At 39.7% G+C, this 17,719-nt stretch overlaps 1 protein-coding gene across 1 annotated transcript in view; it reads left to right on the top strand.

Moving 5' to 3' along the window:
* CSMD1 (CUB and Sushi multiple domains 1) overlaps nt 1-17,719 on the top strand; it is a 1,401,348-nt gene that overhangs the window by 754,623 nt on the left and 629,006 nt on the right. The window contains exon 8 of the mRNA XM_066607269.1: nt 1,810-1,897. Coding sequence (XP_066463366.1) covers nt 1,810-1,897 — 88 coding nt within the window. The remainder of the gene's footprint in view (nt 1-1,809; nt 1,898-17,719) is intronic.

Genomic DNA, 17,719 nt, shown 5'->3' with positions numbered 1-17,719 from the left:
TATTTGACACTGAGCATGGTAATCTTGTGTACAACAGCCCAACTATGGAAACCCATTTCATGAAGCTTCCATTGCACAGTTAATGTGCTGAAGCTTCATCTTGAAGCTCTTTGGAACTCTGTAGTGAGTGATGCTACAGAAAGTAGGCGATTTTATGCACCTTATTCCTTAAGACTTGATATCTAAACTGTGGGGTTTATAATATCATAGATAAGCTACTGTTATTCCTAGATGTCACCACTTCACTAAATTGGCTGTTGCCTAGGAGAGAGCTAGCAGATCAGAAGTGAAACTGATTTCTGGCAAAGTTGACAGCATATGACAGTGCTATGTCTAAAGTTTTTCAACATGACACATACTAATAGCAATCTTTGTCTATGAAGATTGCATGACTATGTACTTAATTGTATGCAATGGGTATAGTTAAAACACATAAAATCAGTAATTAGACAGAGTGATCAGATACTTTCAGTGTGTATATGACTGACATCTCTCCTTTGACAGTGAGTGCAAGTTGAGTAACACAGGAGACCAGCTATGTAAAAACTGAATTCTTCACAGCCACTTTCACCATTTGTAAAGCCTGTATTATGGTAACGGAAAAATTGGCAACGATTTCATAGTTTGTTGACAACATTGCAGCTGCTCCACTCTCGGTATTGACAATACAGGTGCTCCACTATTTATGGCAGTTAGTTGCATACTGCTAACAACACTAAGAAATAACTCCCTTGAGATCTAACCTAATTTCAGCTAATTTTATATACTAGGGTTCATGCACAGAATAGATAATATTTATGATCTGTTCGGTAGGAATTCGAAATACAAAGGTAATGCATTTATAGAGGCATGAATAGGGCATTGATTTGAAGACATGTGGATGAGTCTTTAGGCCAATTGCAGGTGGCATTTTAGGGATCACATTTCTGGCTTCACTTGGTAAAATATAGCTGTATTGGAGCAGTTTCAGACGTCCGTATGTAAAACTTCATTTGACGCTACGGAACATAGTTGTGCATTAATGTTTTTTTCTCCCCTCCAGCCTTTCAAACTCCATGCCATATTGCAGGAGTTTGAAAAAAAAAACGCGAGAAGATAGGTCCTGTCCTGTCTTTTCTGCATGTAGTATCAACTACATGCAGTAAAGATAGGGCAAGTCCTATATTTTCTAGGGTGTAGTATTCCCCCCCGAGAAAAGAGCTAGTGAAAACAAAACTATTGAAATCAATGGTTTTGTTTTGTCCCATTATACGACCATGATTTTCACAGCCGTATAACGGAACTAAAGCATGTTCATCTGTTTAAGCTTTTAACCCCTACCCGCTCCAGGACGTACATTTACGTCCTGCAGTGTCGAGGTATGTATGAAGAGAGATCGCAGCGTGACCTATGCATTGCCATGATATACACTGAAGGTTAATACAAGCTATATATCGTTTTTTGAAATTACTCAGTTAACACTCTAAAATAAAGATTTAAAGCAGCATTGTGCACAGACATATTTTTTTGTAAACAGCTTTGCACAAAACTAACAGGTTACTGTTACAAAGTTGTTTTATTGTGATTTTCAGTTACTTAAATAATCAATGGTATGGATAAGAGATTAAAAGGAAAACAGGTTAAAGCTGCATGTTATTATTTCCACAATGAACTATAAATGTTTACATTTATGATTACTCTGATTTATGTGATACATTTTTTTAAATAAGGGGTTATATTTGTATGCATTTGAAAGTATTATATACCTTAACCTCATAATCATCAATTGTAATACACATTACAGAATATACATTTCATTCTTTATTCTAGTGAGCCAAGGAGGTACATCAGCAGCTACAGACATGTGTCCAGATCCTGGCATCCCTGAAAATGGAAAAAGAACTGGCTTTGATTTCAGGTAAGGTCATATTTTGAAATTTAAAAATTACCCCATTATAAAGCTAAGTCAGTATACCTCAAATGTAGCATTTAACATTTGTTGTTATTTGAATTTGCTGTTCCTCATTATATTCTAAGGATAGGAGCAGATAGATCTGCACATGCCATCATTACTACACCCCCCAGAAAAAAGGGAAATGACAATGCCAGTACTCTTAATTTGCATCTTATTTTCTCTTACTTCTATTGATTATGATTTATGAAGTAAGAGAAAGTTCAGTGAATGTCCACTTTTTGAGCTGGTATGCATCAATATTTTACATATGTCATTGCTACCAATCCCTATTAATGAGACTCAGAAAGAGGACAATTTGTACATAGTAATAAACAGTGCATTGCCAAGTAGAATGTTGTTTTCCATTTATTTTTCCTCATGAATTGTCCAACAATTCTACCGCATTCACATTCTTGGATAAAAGTCCTTTGTGGTTATCATGCTTTATTAATATATCTTTAACCTTCGGCAAGTCTTGCTAAGACTCTTTCACGTTGTTTCCACATCTCTTAGTTTAACAACAGGAATGAGACACAGCCTTAGCTGTGACACATTGCTAACAATGTGTTTCAATGCATTCCTACATATTTAAAATTATGCTAGTTGGTTTTTTGAATATTTATGTTCTGCTATTATGAAGAAAATGTATAATGTATCTTCACTGTTTTAATACTTCAAGAATACTCCTCCTCAGTTTTGCAACAAATTAGCAAATATAAATTTAATATATTTATGGTGCTATAGAATCTAATTAGAGATTAGCGAACTTACTCGTTTAGTGCGTTTTTGCACTCGAGTACCGCTTTTTCCGAGTAACCGACTACTCGGCCGAAAAGATTCGGGGGGCGCCAGGGGGTGAGCGGGGGGGTGCAGAGGGGAGTGGGGGGGAGAGAGGGAGAGCTCCCCCCTGTTCCCCACTGCTACCCCCCGCTCCACCACGCCGCCCCCCGGCGGTCCCTGAATCTTTTCGTCCGAGTAGTCAGTTACTCGGAAAAAGCGGTGCTCAAGTGCAAAAACACCCTAAACGAGTAAGTTCGCTCATCTCTAAATCTAATCAAAAGTATAGAACAAAAAATGTTAGTAAGGCCTCAGTCACATGATTGATTTTTATGCGCGTGTATAGGTGCATGAAAAAAAAATTTGCACTTTGCGCATAGGAAAAAAAATCGCATGACCGATTCCAATTACACCCATATGTTCTATCTTTTGCAGGTATGATATTTAAGTGCATGTAAAAATCGCACATGCGGCCGCTTCCATTGGAAACAATTGGTTCTATATAGATGCGATTTAAAATCGCACCTATACATGTGTGAAAAAAATTGTATGACTGAGCCCTTAATCATCATCACTGAGCATAGAGACTGAAGAGAATGAATGCAGTCTTTGTCCCATAATTTAAGCATAGTAAATATTCATGAGGCATAAAGCATGTCAGAACAGTATATATTCTACAACTTTCTCTTCAATATATATACTATTTGCTAAAGTTTCCAAGGCTAAAGTGCTTTTTTTTCATTATTACTCTCACGATTTCTCTCTGCATACGTGTAGAAATCCTATTGGCTGTTATCACTAAGCATAACATTCTCATTGACCAGGATAGTAGTCACTGCTAATGTACCATGTCATAAAACTGTACCACGTCATAAAACTCAATTGTGAAAGTACCAAATCTGTAGGATAGACATTTCTAGATGAAGTATCACAAATTTGTGTTTTTTTCGCTGTGGGGAACGCAATGAAAACCCGCCCGTGGATAAGCAGCCTAAGAGTTTGCAACATATATCTACATATATGGTATGGTTTTGGTCATCTGTATCCAGGCAGAGTTTTCTTCCAAGTTGCATATTTCTTAATGATTAATGGTCATCTGGAAATAGCTTTTGTGTCTCATAGCACTCCTGGTCTCTGTCTGTCTACATTTGTTATTAGTTTTGTCGTAGATTTCCTTTGCGGAATCACGGCTTACTCAATTTGGAATGTTTACAGCCCTCCATATTAATTCTGAATTGATAATGCGCATAAGAAGTTCCCACACTGACGCGAGGTTCAGCATGCATAGCTTCCTCAATTCTAACTTTAATGATCGGCGTGTAGCCTATTTTAAGAGTTTAACAAATCCGCCCATCTGGGCAGTTCAAAGATTACATGCATACAACGTATTGTTTAATTATTGGATAAGCATCTTGCAATTCTTCCATCCTCCGGTCATCTGTGATTGGCCATCAGGTCAGGATGAAATGAGTGGGTTGTCTTGGAGCCACGTGGGGTTCCTTCGATATGATTGGATGTTACATCATGAACTCTAAATTGCACAAACCTCCCATGTTATTTGCATACGTTTCCAGTAAAATTGCTTGGGTAATTTCTGCGGTTGTCCATGTCTGATTCCTAGTTCCGTATTAGTGCATGCAGCTGGACAGTCAAATATATTTATACATGTTGGTTACGGGCTAAATTCCATCTTTGTCAGCAGAGTTATGAAAAACAGATACTTTCATATGTAGGAAGTACTTATTGCACAACTGTCATGAACTATATTTGTAGCAAGATAGAAGTATGTATACAGAATGTTAAATTGATAACTGTCTACTGCCAAGGCCCAAAATATAGGAATACTGGACTTCCACCACAGTTTGTACAGAGCGCTTTCCTGTTAAATAAGAAAGCTGTCTGAACAATATCCCACCAATTCCAAGAATGTGCTTAATTCTCTGGAATGTATATGAAGCAGGACTGCCAGTATAGCATGCGCACTTTCATTGATAATCTGTCTAATGCCCTATGAAATGCAGTGACCCAAAAACTCAACTGAAGCCTAGCAGAATTGTAACTTAGATTTGGATGCTTTACAGCCACTATCAGCAAGGAATTGCAGAAAATCCATAACTTCCTCCCGACACTGGTCTACAGTATCATAGTATAAGAGCAGATACTGTAACAATGTGGTGCCACACTGCTGCAGATTCCAGTTTGGAAAATACCATCTGCAAAGCTTCAGAGTATTATCCTGGGAAGTGGGCTATCACCTGCGACAATTTTACACCAAAAATATTGCTTGCCACAATGTGTTAAAGCAAATAACAGCTGTGCATTCTCATTCAGGGGGGTGCTGCACAAATGGTGGTTAGCTGCTGGTTCATTAAGGAACCAGTAACTTCAACACCATTTGGGGTATATTGAGTTGCTGCTAGTATTGCTGTAAGCATGTCTCCCCTTAATAAGTTGACTGGGCAGATCTCTAACATAAAACATTTACCTACATTGAAAATGTGAAACAATTTAAGTAAAACCCTTGCTATTAATTTGATTCTGTTTGTTATGTACTTATCAGGCTTGTCAAGTACATAATTATTTCATCTTAGCATTATAATTCAGTAATATTCAAATAAGTAGAACCTAAAATTTTGAATATACCATGTACTTGCATTGTTTACACATCCATAAAGGATCGCAGCTCATTACGATGAGCGGGAAGCCACTACAGCATCACCACCAGTGGTGGCAGGGTAGGATTGTCAGTCACAGGCAGCACTTATCCATGATGGTCCAAGAGTATGTCAGCTCCTGCATGGATGTTCTCAGCCATGTCATTGGCCTCTTTGGTTTCATGGTGTCTAAGCTGGATGAGTGGCCAGAGCTTGCACAATATGCTTTAAAGTGCTTGCCTGCCCCGCTGCCCGTGTGCTATCAGAAAGGGTGTTCAGCACAGTTGTGGGTGGGTGTATTAACTGACAGACACATTTCCCTGTCTACAGACAATGTAGCTTGCCTGATATTTATAAAAATGAACCAGAAAGAGTGGCGTGGCCAGCAGCGCATGGCAGAGGTTGCATAGTTCCTTACTGCTAGCACATGCAGAGGCTGAGACACCTGATCTGCAGCTCACTCACGTCTCCCCAGCTCAGCTGACAGTGCTGATAACAGAGAACATCATGGTCCATGGCAGGGGTAAGAAAAGCCCCTTAACACTTACAAAGTTCTTCCCAGCCAGCGGAGCTCTGCAAGATGGCGCCACCCAGCAGCAGGGAAACACGGCATCCTCTCCCAGTGCTACCTCAGACGGCTGCTTACCTGCAGTGAGTGGCACACTGCTGACTGAGGCTCATATGGCAGGGAATGTCACAGCAGGCAGCCTTTCATCTGTGGGTGTAATAAATAACCCAGCAGCAGAAGTACAAGTGGGAGAGAGTTCTGTACCCCTTCATTACCTACTGCTCTAAGTACTTGGAGGAAGCAGTATGTTACACACTCCAAGCACTCCAGCACAGCATATAACTTCTCAAAGTGCAAATATGCCCATAACTGTAGCAACAATGTCTCTGCTATTAACAGAGCTTAAGCTTTCCATTCAAAAAGACATACAGCAAACAATGCCCTCTATGCAGGCCGATATCACATCTCTTGGTGACTGAACATCCCATATTGAGAATAAAATGGGTTAGTTGACGCTAATAATATGGAGGATGCAGTGGAGGCTCTGAAACTAAAACTCGACGAAATTGAAGACAGGTCTAGAAGGAACAATATAAGATTTAGGCCTTAGTCACACGGGCGTTTTTTCCCGCGATTTGCGTATACGTCGGCCGATTTTATAAAACCATTGCTTTGCAATGGTATCGGACACATGAGCGCTTTTTATGCGCTCGTCCGATAAATTATAGAACAGAAGTCGCAGATCGCACCTATCTGTGATCTGCGATTCCTGTTCTCTTCTCTATATGCGCTCAATGGGGCTGGCGGCAGCAGCGCCGACCCCATTGAGAACATATAGTAGACAAATCATTCTCCTCTGCCACAGCTGTAACAGCTGTGGCAGAGAAGAACGATGTTTGCCCATTGAATTCAATGGAGCTGGCAATACAGCCTGACCAATCAGAGGCAGCTCATTCAGCAGGCGGGGATTTTGCAGGGAAGGGCTTATATATTTAAGCCCTTCCCGACAATTCATCCCGTGATCGCCCGCAGCGCATTGCTTTCAATGGAGCCGGCTGTATTGCCGGCTCCATTGAATTCAATGCGCTGGACAGCTCCGGCCCGTTTCTATTGAAACGCGGCTAGGAGCAGTATTTTTGGGCGATTTTTCGGCCCCGGTCACGCGATTTGCGGATGCGCACCCATCATGCGATCCACAAATCGCGGCAAAAAACGCCCGTGTGACTAAGGCCTTAGAGGAGTACCTGAATTGGTCAAAACAAAGGATCTCAGGGAATTCCTTACTGATTTCTTTACTGTCCTCCTCCCCAGTGCTATTCAATATTATCTAGCAATTAATCCAGCAAATCAGCTCCCTAAGCCTAAATCTCTACACTTTTCCATACCAAGGGACATCATTGCGTGTTTACATTTTTTGCACATCAAAGAAAAATTTATGGAAACTGCTAGACTCCCACCTGCTCTTCCAGACCAATTTAAAAATATTGCACTTTTTGTAGACCTACCAGCAGCGACACTTCTGTGAAGGAGAGCATACGCCACAAGCACAAAAATCCTCAGAGAACACGGCATCATATGCAAATGGGCTTTTCTGGTGAAAACTCATTATCACCAGAAATGTCACAAAATTTTATGCACACTCTTTGGACGAATCTTTGCAATTACGCCAAGAATGGGATATCCTCTCACAGGGCTTGCCTGGTCCGCTCGGCTCCAATGAAAAGCAAAGTTCTCAATCCCTGCGGGAAGAATAGTCCACAGTTTCCTATGGTAAAAAGCACACTAAAGAACTTTCTTTGACCAACTAACATAACTCCCTGCAGAACGACCATTACAAGGCTAGGGACTCTCCATATTCGGAAGGTCTTTTTCTTATTTCTAAAATTGCCATACCTAGCATGCAAACCACTAGAAACCGATAAATCTACTCCCCCTCTAAAATTCTGGTAGTATCTGTACCATTTATCCTGCTGTTTGTTTTGTTGGCCATACAGGCCCATATTTCTTATTATACTATATGGTGTTTTGAGTTTATTCTGTTCTCCTTTGCTAATCGGTCTGGGATGTGCTTGCATGTGATGATGCTGTGGCTTTATTGTGATGAAAGAGTTGAGCTGGGAGGCCCATATACTGGAGATAATTCTCCTAGGCCCCTCAGGTCCCCACCTGAATCAACTGTGCCCAACTTCTTGCATTATAATACTTAAAATACTATCAATTAATGCCAAGGATCTAAACTCGCCCTTTAAGCAATCAATGGTGTGGAAGGAGGCCCACATAACTGGTACAAACATTTTATGCATTCAGGAAATGCATTTAAACAAAGAAGATATATTTAGACAAACAGACAAACGATTTTCCCATATTTTTTCCTCTTCTGCAATACATAAAAGATGTCAGATGTTCATAGCTATCAAGGATACGATTGTATTCTCTGTTCATAAAGTGATTTGGATGACAATGGATGTTACGTCATATTGATATGCTCTATTAGCAGCACTAAATACACTCTAGCCTCATTATATGCCCCTTATTCTAAGCAACATACATTCATTAAACATATTAAAAACTATAGACCAGGTTAAAGTTGGTCTATTAGTACTATTGGGTGACTACAGAAATAAGGCTCTATAGCTCTTAGTGGACACATCATCCACAACTCAGACTACAGCCCAATCAGATTCCATTGTTCCCCTACTAAACAGTAAGAATCTAACTGAGCACGATTATACCTTTTTTTCACACCTTCACAAATTATATAGCAGAATTGATTTTTATTCTAATGGACCAATCTGTTATTAAAAACATTACATCTACGATCATAGGCACCATAACATGGTCAAACCATGCCCCAATAACAATGACCCTTCAGGAACAATTAAATCAACCACCCATTGCTACTTGGCGCCTGAATAATTACATATTGAAGCACTCAAAATATGCACCTCGGTCACTGCAAGCCCTCCTAGATTACTTTGATCTGAATGACAATGGTAAGTCTCTGACCCAACTCTGTGGTGCGTAAATAAGGCTACTATTAGGGGTCATTTTATCAAACAAACATCTTATGATAAAAAATGCAGGAACGCCTTATTACTATCCTTTGAAACACAAGTATGCACATTGCATAGATTAAACAAAGCATCCTACTCCTTGGATAGAGCTAGAGAGATATCTGCCCTACACCAGAAGCTTCAGGAACTTTATGTCTACAAACATGACCAGCTCTATGGAAATTAAAATTAGCATACTACTGGGAAGGTAATAAAACTGGATCTACATTAGCAAAACAATCACTGAAAATGGACAGATACTTACTGATACAAGAGGACAGATAGCTGCATCCCCTCAACATGCAGGCAGCTAAACTATCAAATGAGGGAGCCCAGGATGACAGTACCAAAGGGGTTCACTTTTTTGAGGTGCAGAGCAGCGGGTCAAACTATTATGGTGTCATTAATAGGTTGCTAGTCTGCATGGTGAACTGCATATATTAGAAGGTCTGGCATTTTGTATCTACTCTGTGCAGGAGTATACACCAAGCAGCCACCCCCCTCTATATTAAGAGGCTTTGTGAGTGGCTGTTTCATTGATGTCCAGCACAGGTGTAATTGGTTCCCTCATTTGGCAGTTTAACTGCCTGCATTTGAGGGAATGCAGCTATCTGCCCTCCTGTATTAGTAAGTATCTGGCCGTTTTCAGTAACTGTTTGATTTTATATTTCCTTTTCTGTAATACATTTACATTAGCAAAACAAGCAAAAACTTGTATAGCTAAAACGTGCATACCCTTTCTGCACGATGCTCAGGGCGTTAAGTTATATGACCCTTTAGGCATTGTTGATGTATTGGTGGGCTACTACAAGTCTGTATATAACTTAAAGGAAGACTGCTCAATCACCCAACCCATAAATAAGGATATATTGTCTTTCCTGGACAATTTATGCTTGCCCACGCCGTGTCTCAGCCATTCAACTCTGCCGAGGTTCTCAAAGCACTAAAGGCACTCAATCTAACAAATCTCCTGGATCTGACAGCCTCACTAGTGAGTATTATAAGGCCCATGGGTGTTTTTTGGCACCTTATCTCACAAGAGAATTTAGCTATAAAAGGGTATGCTCTTCCAGAAATGTTGAGAGCACTCATCGTTACTCTACCCAAACCTGGCAAAACTCCTAATTTTCCTCAAAATTTGTGGCTATTCTCCCTCCTAAACACGGACATAAAGCTATATGCAAAGATACTGGCAAACAGACTATTAATGATCATGCTAAATCTAATCGATAAGGGCCACGTTGGATTCATTAAAGGTCACCAAACTAGTGATGGCACACATAAATTCATTAATATTATCTCTGTAGCATGTGCCAGGGGAATGCCTTCTCTGTTCCTTACTCTGGGTGTGGAGAAGGCATTCGACCATGTAAATTGGGGGTATCTTAAAGAAGTACTCCTGAAATTTGGCGTTGGCAGTCAGTTGATCTCCTCGTATATTCCTCTCCCTCAGTTCAAGTATATACATCTGGCTCGATTTCTAAACCATTTGATATTTCAAAAGGAACGAGACAAGATTGCCTGCTGTCACCAACAATATTTGCTCTGGTGATGGAACCTTTCGCCCATATGATTCGCTCGTCCCCAGAAATTTCCGGAATCACAGTAGGCATTATTTAAGAAGGAATAGGCCTATTTGTGGATGATGTTATACTTAGCCTAACATCCCCAGAATCCTCTCTCAGTGTACTAGCAGAAATTATTGAGAAATTCAGTCAGGTCATTTACTACAAACTTAACGCATCTAAATCCTTAATTTTCACCATGGGAATTTCTAAAAATATCCAAGCAAATTACAGTCTCTATACCCCTATTAATGGGTAGATGGATAAATTCCCTATTTAGTCATTATCTTAACATTTCCTACCAACCAATTAAGATATCCAAAACTATACTAAATTCAGGATTTTGGATTTATTCCGCAACCTTCCAGTGGTTATACCTTATAGTACTTTAAATAGAATATAAAGTTGGCTGATGCGCTATATTTGGGGCAACAAGCGAGCATCTGTGGTAGCCAAAGTATTATACCTCCATCCATCCCAAGAACAGCTAGGGTGCCCCTGTATAAAAGATTACTACTATGCATCATTACTTGATCAACTTAAAAATTGGTGGCTAAACAATGGTTCTAACATTGGATTCAAATTGAGTCTAGCATTACCGGATATTCTAAAATAAAATCTCCTATGGGTTTCCAGATAAACGGGGGTTGTCCTACGTCTATGTCCCCTGCTAGCTTTCACATGTGGAAAAGAATGACTATTTTAATGAATTTCCTTCTCCTCTGAATTTTTAAGATGCCTCTGGAATCGATCCAATCACTAATTCCAGATATGAAATTTGACATTTGGATCAATCTGGGCATCGCTAATATAGAGGATTTATTTGAAGGACCAGTTATGAAATCCTTTGCTCATCTACATGCAAAGCATCTACTACCACATAAAGATTTTTACAAGTACCTTCAAATTTGACACTACCTCTCGTCACTTAACTCCCCACCTGTAATTTTACTTACAAAGTATGAGTCATTTCTATACAAATGTGAGGAGCAGGCTACTCATGCTAAATCTCTCCCTCCGCACTTCGATAATTTTGCATAGGGAAGGGGAAGGGTGGTGATGCTTTGTAATGAGGCGTGTGTCTTATATAATCAGTTTATGCTCAACAAAATGGCCAGACTATTTCAGTGGAGCTTAACTGGACTGATAGTTCTTTTAAAATATTTCTTCTTAATTGTTATTATCCTTTTTCCTTTGAGATATACTGATGCTTTATGATTTGTCATCAATTTCATGCCCACAATGTAAATGAACTAACCATTTTGACTACCCAACAATTGGTTATACACATATAAGAGAGCTGAGTGTACAGGAGAACCTTAAACATCTTTCATGTCTCTTCACTATTGGGTACATAATAGACTCACCCATAAGCATATAGATATGATGGAAAAGGTTTAATTAACATTGATTACTATTGTGGACAGATATACACAACTGTGTGTCACAAAACCTTTAAGTGTGTTTATAATGTTCTCTATTTTCACTGTGAAAATCAACAAAATATTTGAAATTAAAAATGAACCAGGCATGGATTTCCACTGCATGGCAGATTCCACTGATTAGTTAGCATGCTAGCAATTTTTAATCACATATGACTGTGCATAGATTTATATAGAAACCCCACACTGTGCCCTCAAGGTGCTGTTGCTATTGGAGGTGGTGGTACTGCTACTCTCCTTCTCCTGTTTCCACCATGATTCCTCTTCCTCCTCCTAAAATGAAAATTTTGTAAAGCCCAAGGAACAGCTGTAGCTCTACAGCTTTTCCCTGAAGAAGGCCTGTGCTTGGCTGTTGTGTTCACCTGTTAGAAGTTATCCTTTGCAAATTGTAGGACATTGCTTTTAAACACAAGCACCACATCTGCTGTCTCCTTTGGCATAATTTTTGGCAACTCTACTGCTTTTTTTTTTGGAGGAGGAGGAGTAGTAAGCCCACACTTAAATGTTGTGTTTACATAGAAGAATATGTTCTTGAAAAATATATGAAATTGCTTTCAAAACAAGCACCACAAGTGCTGTCTTGTATAGCGAAATGTTTGGTAGCTCTACAACTATTCCTAGGAGTAGGCCCGTGTTTGAGTGTTGTGTTCATCTGGCAGAATTTGCTATTGTAAATTTTATGACATTGCTTTAAAAACAAGCAACACACTTGCTCTCGTTCTTGACCTAGAGGACCCTATGTAGAACTTCTCTTGTTTTTAGTGACATCCATGTGCTACGATTGACTACACCACTCTACACTCTTGACCAATTTCTGAGAGGAGCACAGTGTTCCCCAAAGGTGTGGCTGTATCCCCATGCTATTTGGTGGAGTTTGGCTGCATTGGGATCTTCTGAAGAGCAATTTAGTGAACCCAATTTTTACTTTCATAGATTTAATGAGAGTCAGACTCGGCCATCCCAATTCATGATTATTTGTGTGAAATCGACCTGATACTAACAAAAACTGAATATTCCACTAATCGCTCATCACTAATAAAGACTATGTGTATGTCTTAAGGAAACTCCATTTAAGGAAAACGTGAAGTATTTTATTATAGAATGGGTTGAATTTTTCAGATTTGAATGCTAACATTATAGTCTGTGATAAAATTACCCCCACAATCCTGTATTAATATTTTGCCATATGTATTCCTGTTAGATGTACAGACTTCAAATACTGACATTAGGAAGATGTCTATAGAGGATTAACTTGGTGAAGTTTAACCTTAACCCTTCTAGCTTCCGTATTCTTTCTTACTCATATTGGATTTAGATGGCAAAATGACAAAATGTCTCATACAGTATGTTGAGATACAGTGGATATCAGCAGTAACAATATGAAAATATTATTTTTTATTAACTAGAAATACCTTTTTTTTTAAAAAAAAAAAAGAATGTTGCACATAGTGTAGAAGGTAATTTTAAATCCATGGAACGCTTACATAGCTGCAAGGACATGCAGAAGTATTGCAATATGAAAAGGCATGAGATTAGCTGGAGGAATACAGGGACATTCATACAGAAATACGTATACATTTTGCAGCACAGTGTTTAATCTTGGACCTAAAACAGTGACACAATATACAGTCTATATAGTACATGAAATGAGATTCTAGAATATCCAGTGCACCCAGTGCCTAAAATAGAAAAATGATTATATGACTTGGTAGTAAGCAAAGTATTGTTTTGTGTGTTTTTTGGTTACTTTTTTTGCGACATACTGTTAGGCAGATGAATGTGGATCTAGCTTGCCACACACCAGTTTGACTTTGGGCTAACTGAGGAGGCAATTTTCACCCTTGACCCCTGCAAGTGGGATGTTTTTTTCTGCATGGTACAGATAGTACCGATTGTGTGGCTGCTGACGTTGCATTGGGAAGAGGTGCACTACCTGATGGCGTGAACAGGTGCTTATCCAGAAACGTCGTAAAGGTTAGGGCTAGCAACACAGTAGAAATAACAAAGTCCAGGAGAAAGGTCAAAGAAGACAGCGAGCAATAATGTAGTTCAGTAACCAGGGCCGAGGTCAGGAAGCATAGTAGTCAGAATTATCAAGAATCAAGCAAGGTTCAAAACCAGAATATACAACTAATAGGGGCTTTATCACAATGGCTAATGAGACAAATTGCGTAGGCACTCAACCTAGGGTATGGATGTCTAATATTAGGTGCAATGATAGGATTGGAAGTGTTCAAGTTTAAGAAGCATGCACTGGCTCTTTAAGAAAGAGGGTAGGGGTGCATACAAGCCCTATGGGCATAAAGAAAGGAGGCAGCAGTGGACACAGCATGGTTTTCAGTGCATGGAGGGTGATCACGCCCAGTGACAGTTGAACAAGAGGAACAGTAGCATGCTGTGACACATATTTCTCAAACTGCAAAATTTACATTTACTGTTGCCTAAGAGAAGGAAACAGCAAGATGTTTGACTGATTTAATATTATAACCACCAAACTTTGTGAACCCTCTAATACCACCAGCAGGACAGACATGTCCCATAAGTGGATGTATGTTGGGCTGGTTACTCATCTTTTTTATTTGCATTTTAAACATCAAGTATCTATTCCTATTACATTCTGGTCATCACTGACATCTTGTAGAACACTGACCTAGCACCATAATACCTTGCGGCAGGGTGATCTGACACGATGCTGATGTGGACATGAAGCGATACTTGGAGGGAAGCTAGTTTGTTATATTACAAAAGCTTTTTTTTTATAACTACGAGACGCAAAATAAAGACACCTGATCAACATAATTGTTTTCTTATGACTTACCTTTTCCCTTACCACACACAGGTTTATCAGGATTCTGGTTTTCACTCACCCCCAAGTCATCTAAACACTCTGTTTTGGTCTCTTTTGCATCATAATCATTGTTACTTGAAATACCATCTCCATAGTCACCTTTTAATTGATATTCCAGAAGTTCATTTAGCAAAGCCATGATCTCCTTGGGTCCTGATGATTAATTATTCTGCAATGCTTCAGCAATGCCTGCCCAGTTGCTTATGTTCCTCTGTTGAAAGGAAAAATGCCACTTTCAAACGTTGAAACCCCAACAAGTTGATCATGTTATGTTTTAAAATTAGGTTACTACAACCTTAGTTGAACAACTTATGACAAATTACAGATTGTCATTATTTATTTATAAACAGTGAGACCAAAATGCAGAAGCAGTGTGTGAAAAATTAAGTACACCACATGAATCAGTAGTTTGTAGAAACACCTTCATCAGCACTAACTTGAAGTATTTGTTTTCTGTATGACTTTATCAATTTTCTCACATCATTTTATAACATTGCTTCAGTTCATTGAGGTTTTGGGGCATTTGTTTGCGCACAGCTCTCTTAATTTACTACTATAGCATTTCAGTTAGGTTGAGGTCTGCACTTTGACTGGGCCATTGCAACACCCTGATTCTTTTCTTTTTCAGTCAGTAGATTTGTTGGTGTGCTTGGGATCATTGTCCTGTTGCATAACCCAGTTTAGGCCAAGCTTTAGATTGGATAGATGGCCTCTTATTTGACCCTACAATACCTTGGTATACAGAGAGGTTCATGGACACTGTGAGGTGTCATGGTCATGTGGCAGCAAAGCAAGCCGAAATCATCACTCTTCTACCACTGTGTGTTTGACAGTTAGTATGAGGTCTTTGTGCTTATATTATGTGTATGGTTTTTGCCAAAAGTGGCGCTGGGCATTTTGGCTAAACATCTCCACTTTGACATTGTCTTTTCAAAGGACATTGTTCCAGAGGTCTTGTTGTTTGCACAGATGCAATTTTTCTAATTTTAGCCATGCTGCCATGTTTATTTTAGAAAGAAGAGGCTTTCTCCTGGCAACCCTTCCAAACAGGCCATAGTTACTGTAATTTTTCTATCATGATCTTTAACATTTAACATGCTGAGGCATTTTGTGTCTGACATATAGCTCTTGGGTTTTTACAGTTTCTCTGAGCATTGCACATTGTGGCCCTGGGGTCAAAAATAATCAACTGCCTTGAATGTTTTCCACTGGTGAATATTCTTTCTAATTGTAGAATAATGGACTCCAAATTGTTTGGAAATAGCCTTAAAACCCTTTCCAGATTGATGGGCGGCAGCAATTGATTTTTTAAGATGATTGCTGATGTATTTCCGCCTGTCAGGTCCGGTGGTTCTGGGGGTCTCCGTGCCCGCACTACCAGTCCTATTACCCTGGCAGCAGGGGTGCAGCGCAGAGGAGCCTCGGTCTTAGTGACCTCCCCTGGCTGTCGTGATCTGGTACGCCGGCTCCATGGCGCGCATTTCCGTGCCCAGGGAGCATGCACCTAGTTAGCTGGGTTGCCAGGAACGTGGCAGGTTACTGCCCCGCGCTGTGTCCCTGTTGCCATGACACCTGGGTGCTTTCCTTCTGTCACTGCCTGTTTTTAGCAGGCATCAGGGGGCTGCTCACTCCTGGTGTCCTGTGATTGGGTCCTGCTGCTGTCAGGCTCCCCACCCCAATCAGCTGCTGGGGCAGTAGTACTGACAGCATTTAAGCTGCTCAGTTTCCTTCTGACCTTTGCCAGTGTTTATTTGGTCTCCAGCTACACCCGCATTACCTGTATTCGTCTCCTATTTTGACTCGCTTGCTTCGGACCTGGCTTTTTCTTCGCCTGACCCCTTGTGCCTCATTCTCTCCTGTTGTTGACCCGGATTGCCTGACCTGCCTTTACGTTTGTGTGTTTACCTGTATTTGTCTGTGTGTATGACTCCTGCCTGCATCCCAAGCAAGCCTAGGGATTGTCACCCAGCTGTCGCCCTAGGGCCTATCCTAGGGGGGCAAGTAGGTAGGGACAGGGGTTGTGGGTAGTTTCAGGGACTTCCAGTTACCCGGACCCCAGCACCCTGACACCCCCTTGTTATTGTGTTAACAGATACTGAATGCTCCAGACTGCCAAAACATGTGCTTTTATAAACATGGAAGCACTTGCTGAAGATCAGTTAATCAAGAGCATTTGATTAGCAACACCTGGCTGCTACTTCTTCTTTTAATTCCCATGGAAGCAATAATTTTAACTTAATTTTTTACACACTGTTCTGTATTTTGGCCTAGTTTTTGTTAAATAAATAATAACACACTGTAATTTGTCATGTGTTTGTTCATCTGAGCTGTGAATAAACAAATACCACAAACTTCCTTAAACTGAAACAATATTGTGAAAAAGATGGGCCAAAATTCCTCCAGAACTATGTGAAAAACTAATAAATTAACGCAGAAAACAATAACTTCAAGTTATTGCTGCTATAGGTGGTTCTACTAGCTATTGACTCATGTGTTGTACTTAATTTTCCCGCACTGCTTCTGCATTTTGGCCTACTTTTTATTAAATAATGACAATATAATTTTTTATGGGTTGTTCATTTGAGGCTGTATTTACCTAATTTTAGGGTCAGACTTTTTTGTATTATGCTCTGACATGTAAAACTGTAGAATTCAAAGAGGGTATACTTAGTTTCTCTCATGAATGTATGTGCATTATGTGTGTGAAATCAGAAGGATATTCTGACAAATCTCACATAATTCAAATAAGAGGATACCCAGACATTTTTGACAGCCTGACATGTCCAAGTGAGAATATGGAGCAGGATGGATTATTGTCTATGTTTTTGTCTTACTCACACTGATGAATTGCAAATATTTTGTATTGTAGGTGTCTGTTTTCCTTCCTGCAAACAAAAGAACATTCCATATCATTGTTTTCTTACATTATATTGTATTTT

Source organism: Eleutherodactylus coqui, chromosome 1, assembly GCF_035609145.1.
Source record: "Eleutherodactylus coqui strain aEleCoq1 chromosome 1, aEleCoq1.hap1, whole genome shotgun sequence".
NCBI classification, from domain to species: domain Eukaryota; kingdom Metazoa; phylum Chordata; class Amphibia; order Anura; family Eleutherodactylidae; genus Eleutherodactylus; species Eleutherodactylus coqui.
Note: the sequence above shows the minus strand (reverse complement) of the source record. Positions and strands in the feature narration are given on the sequence as shown.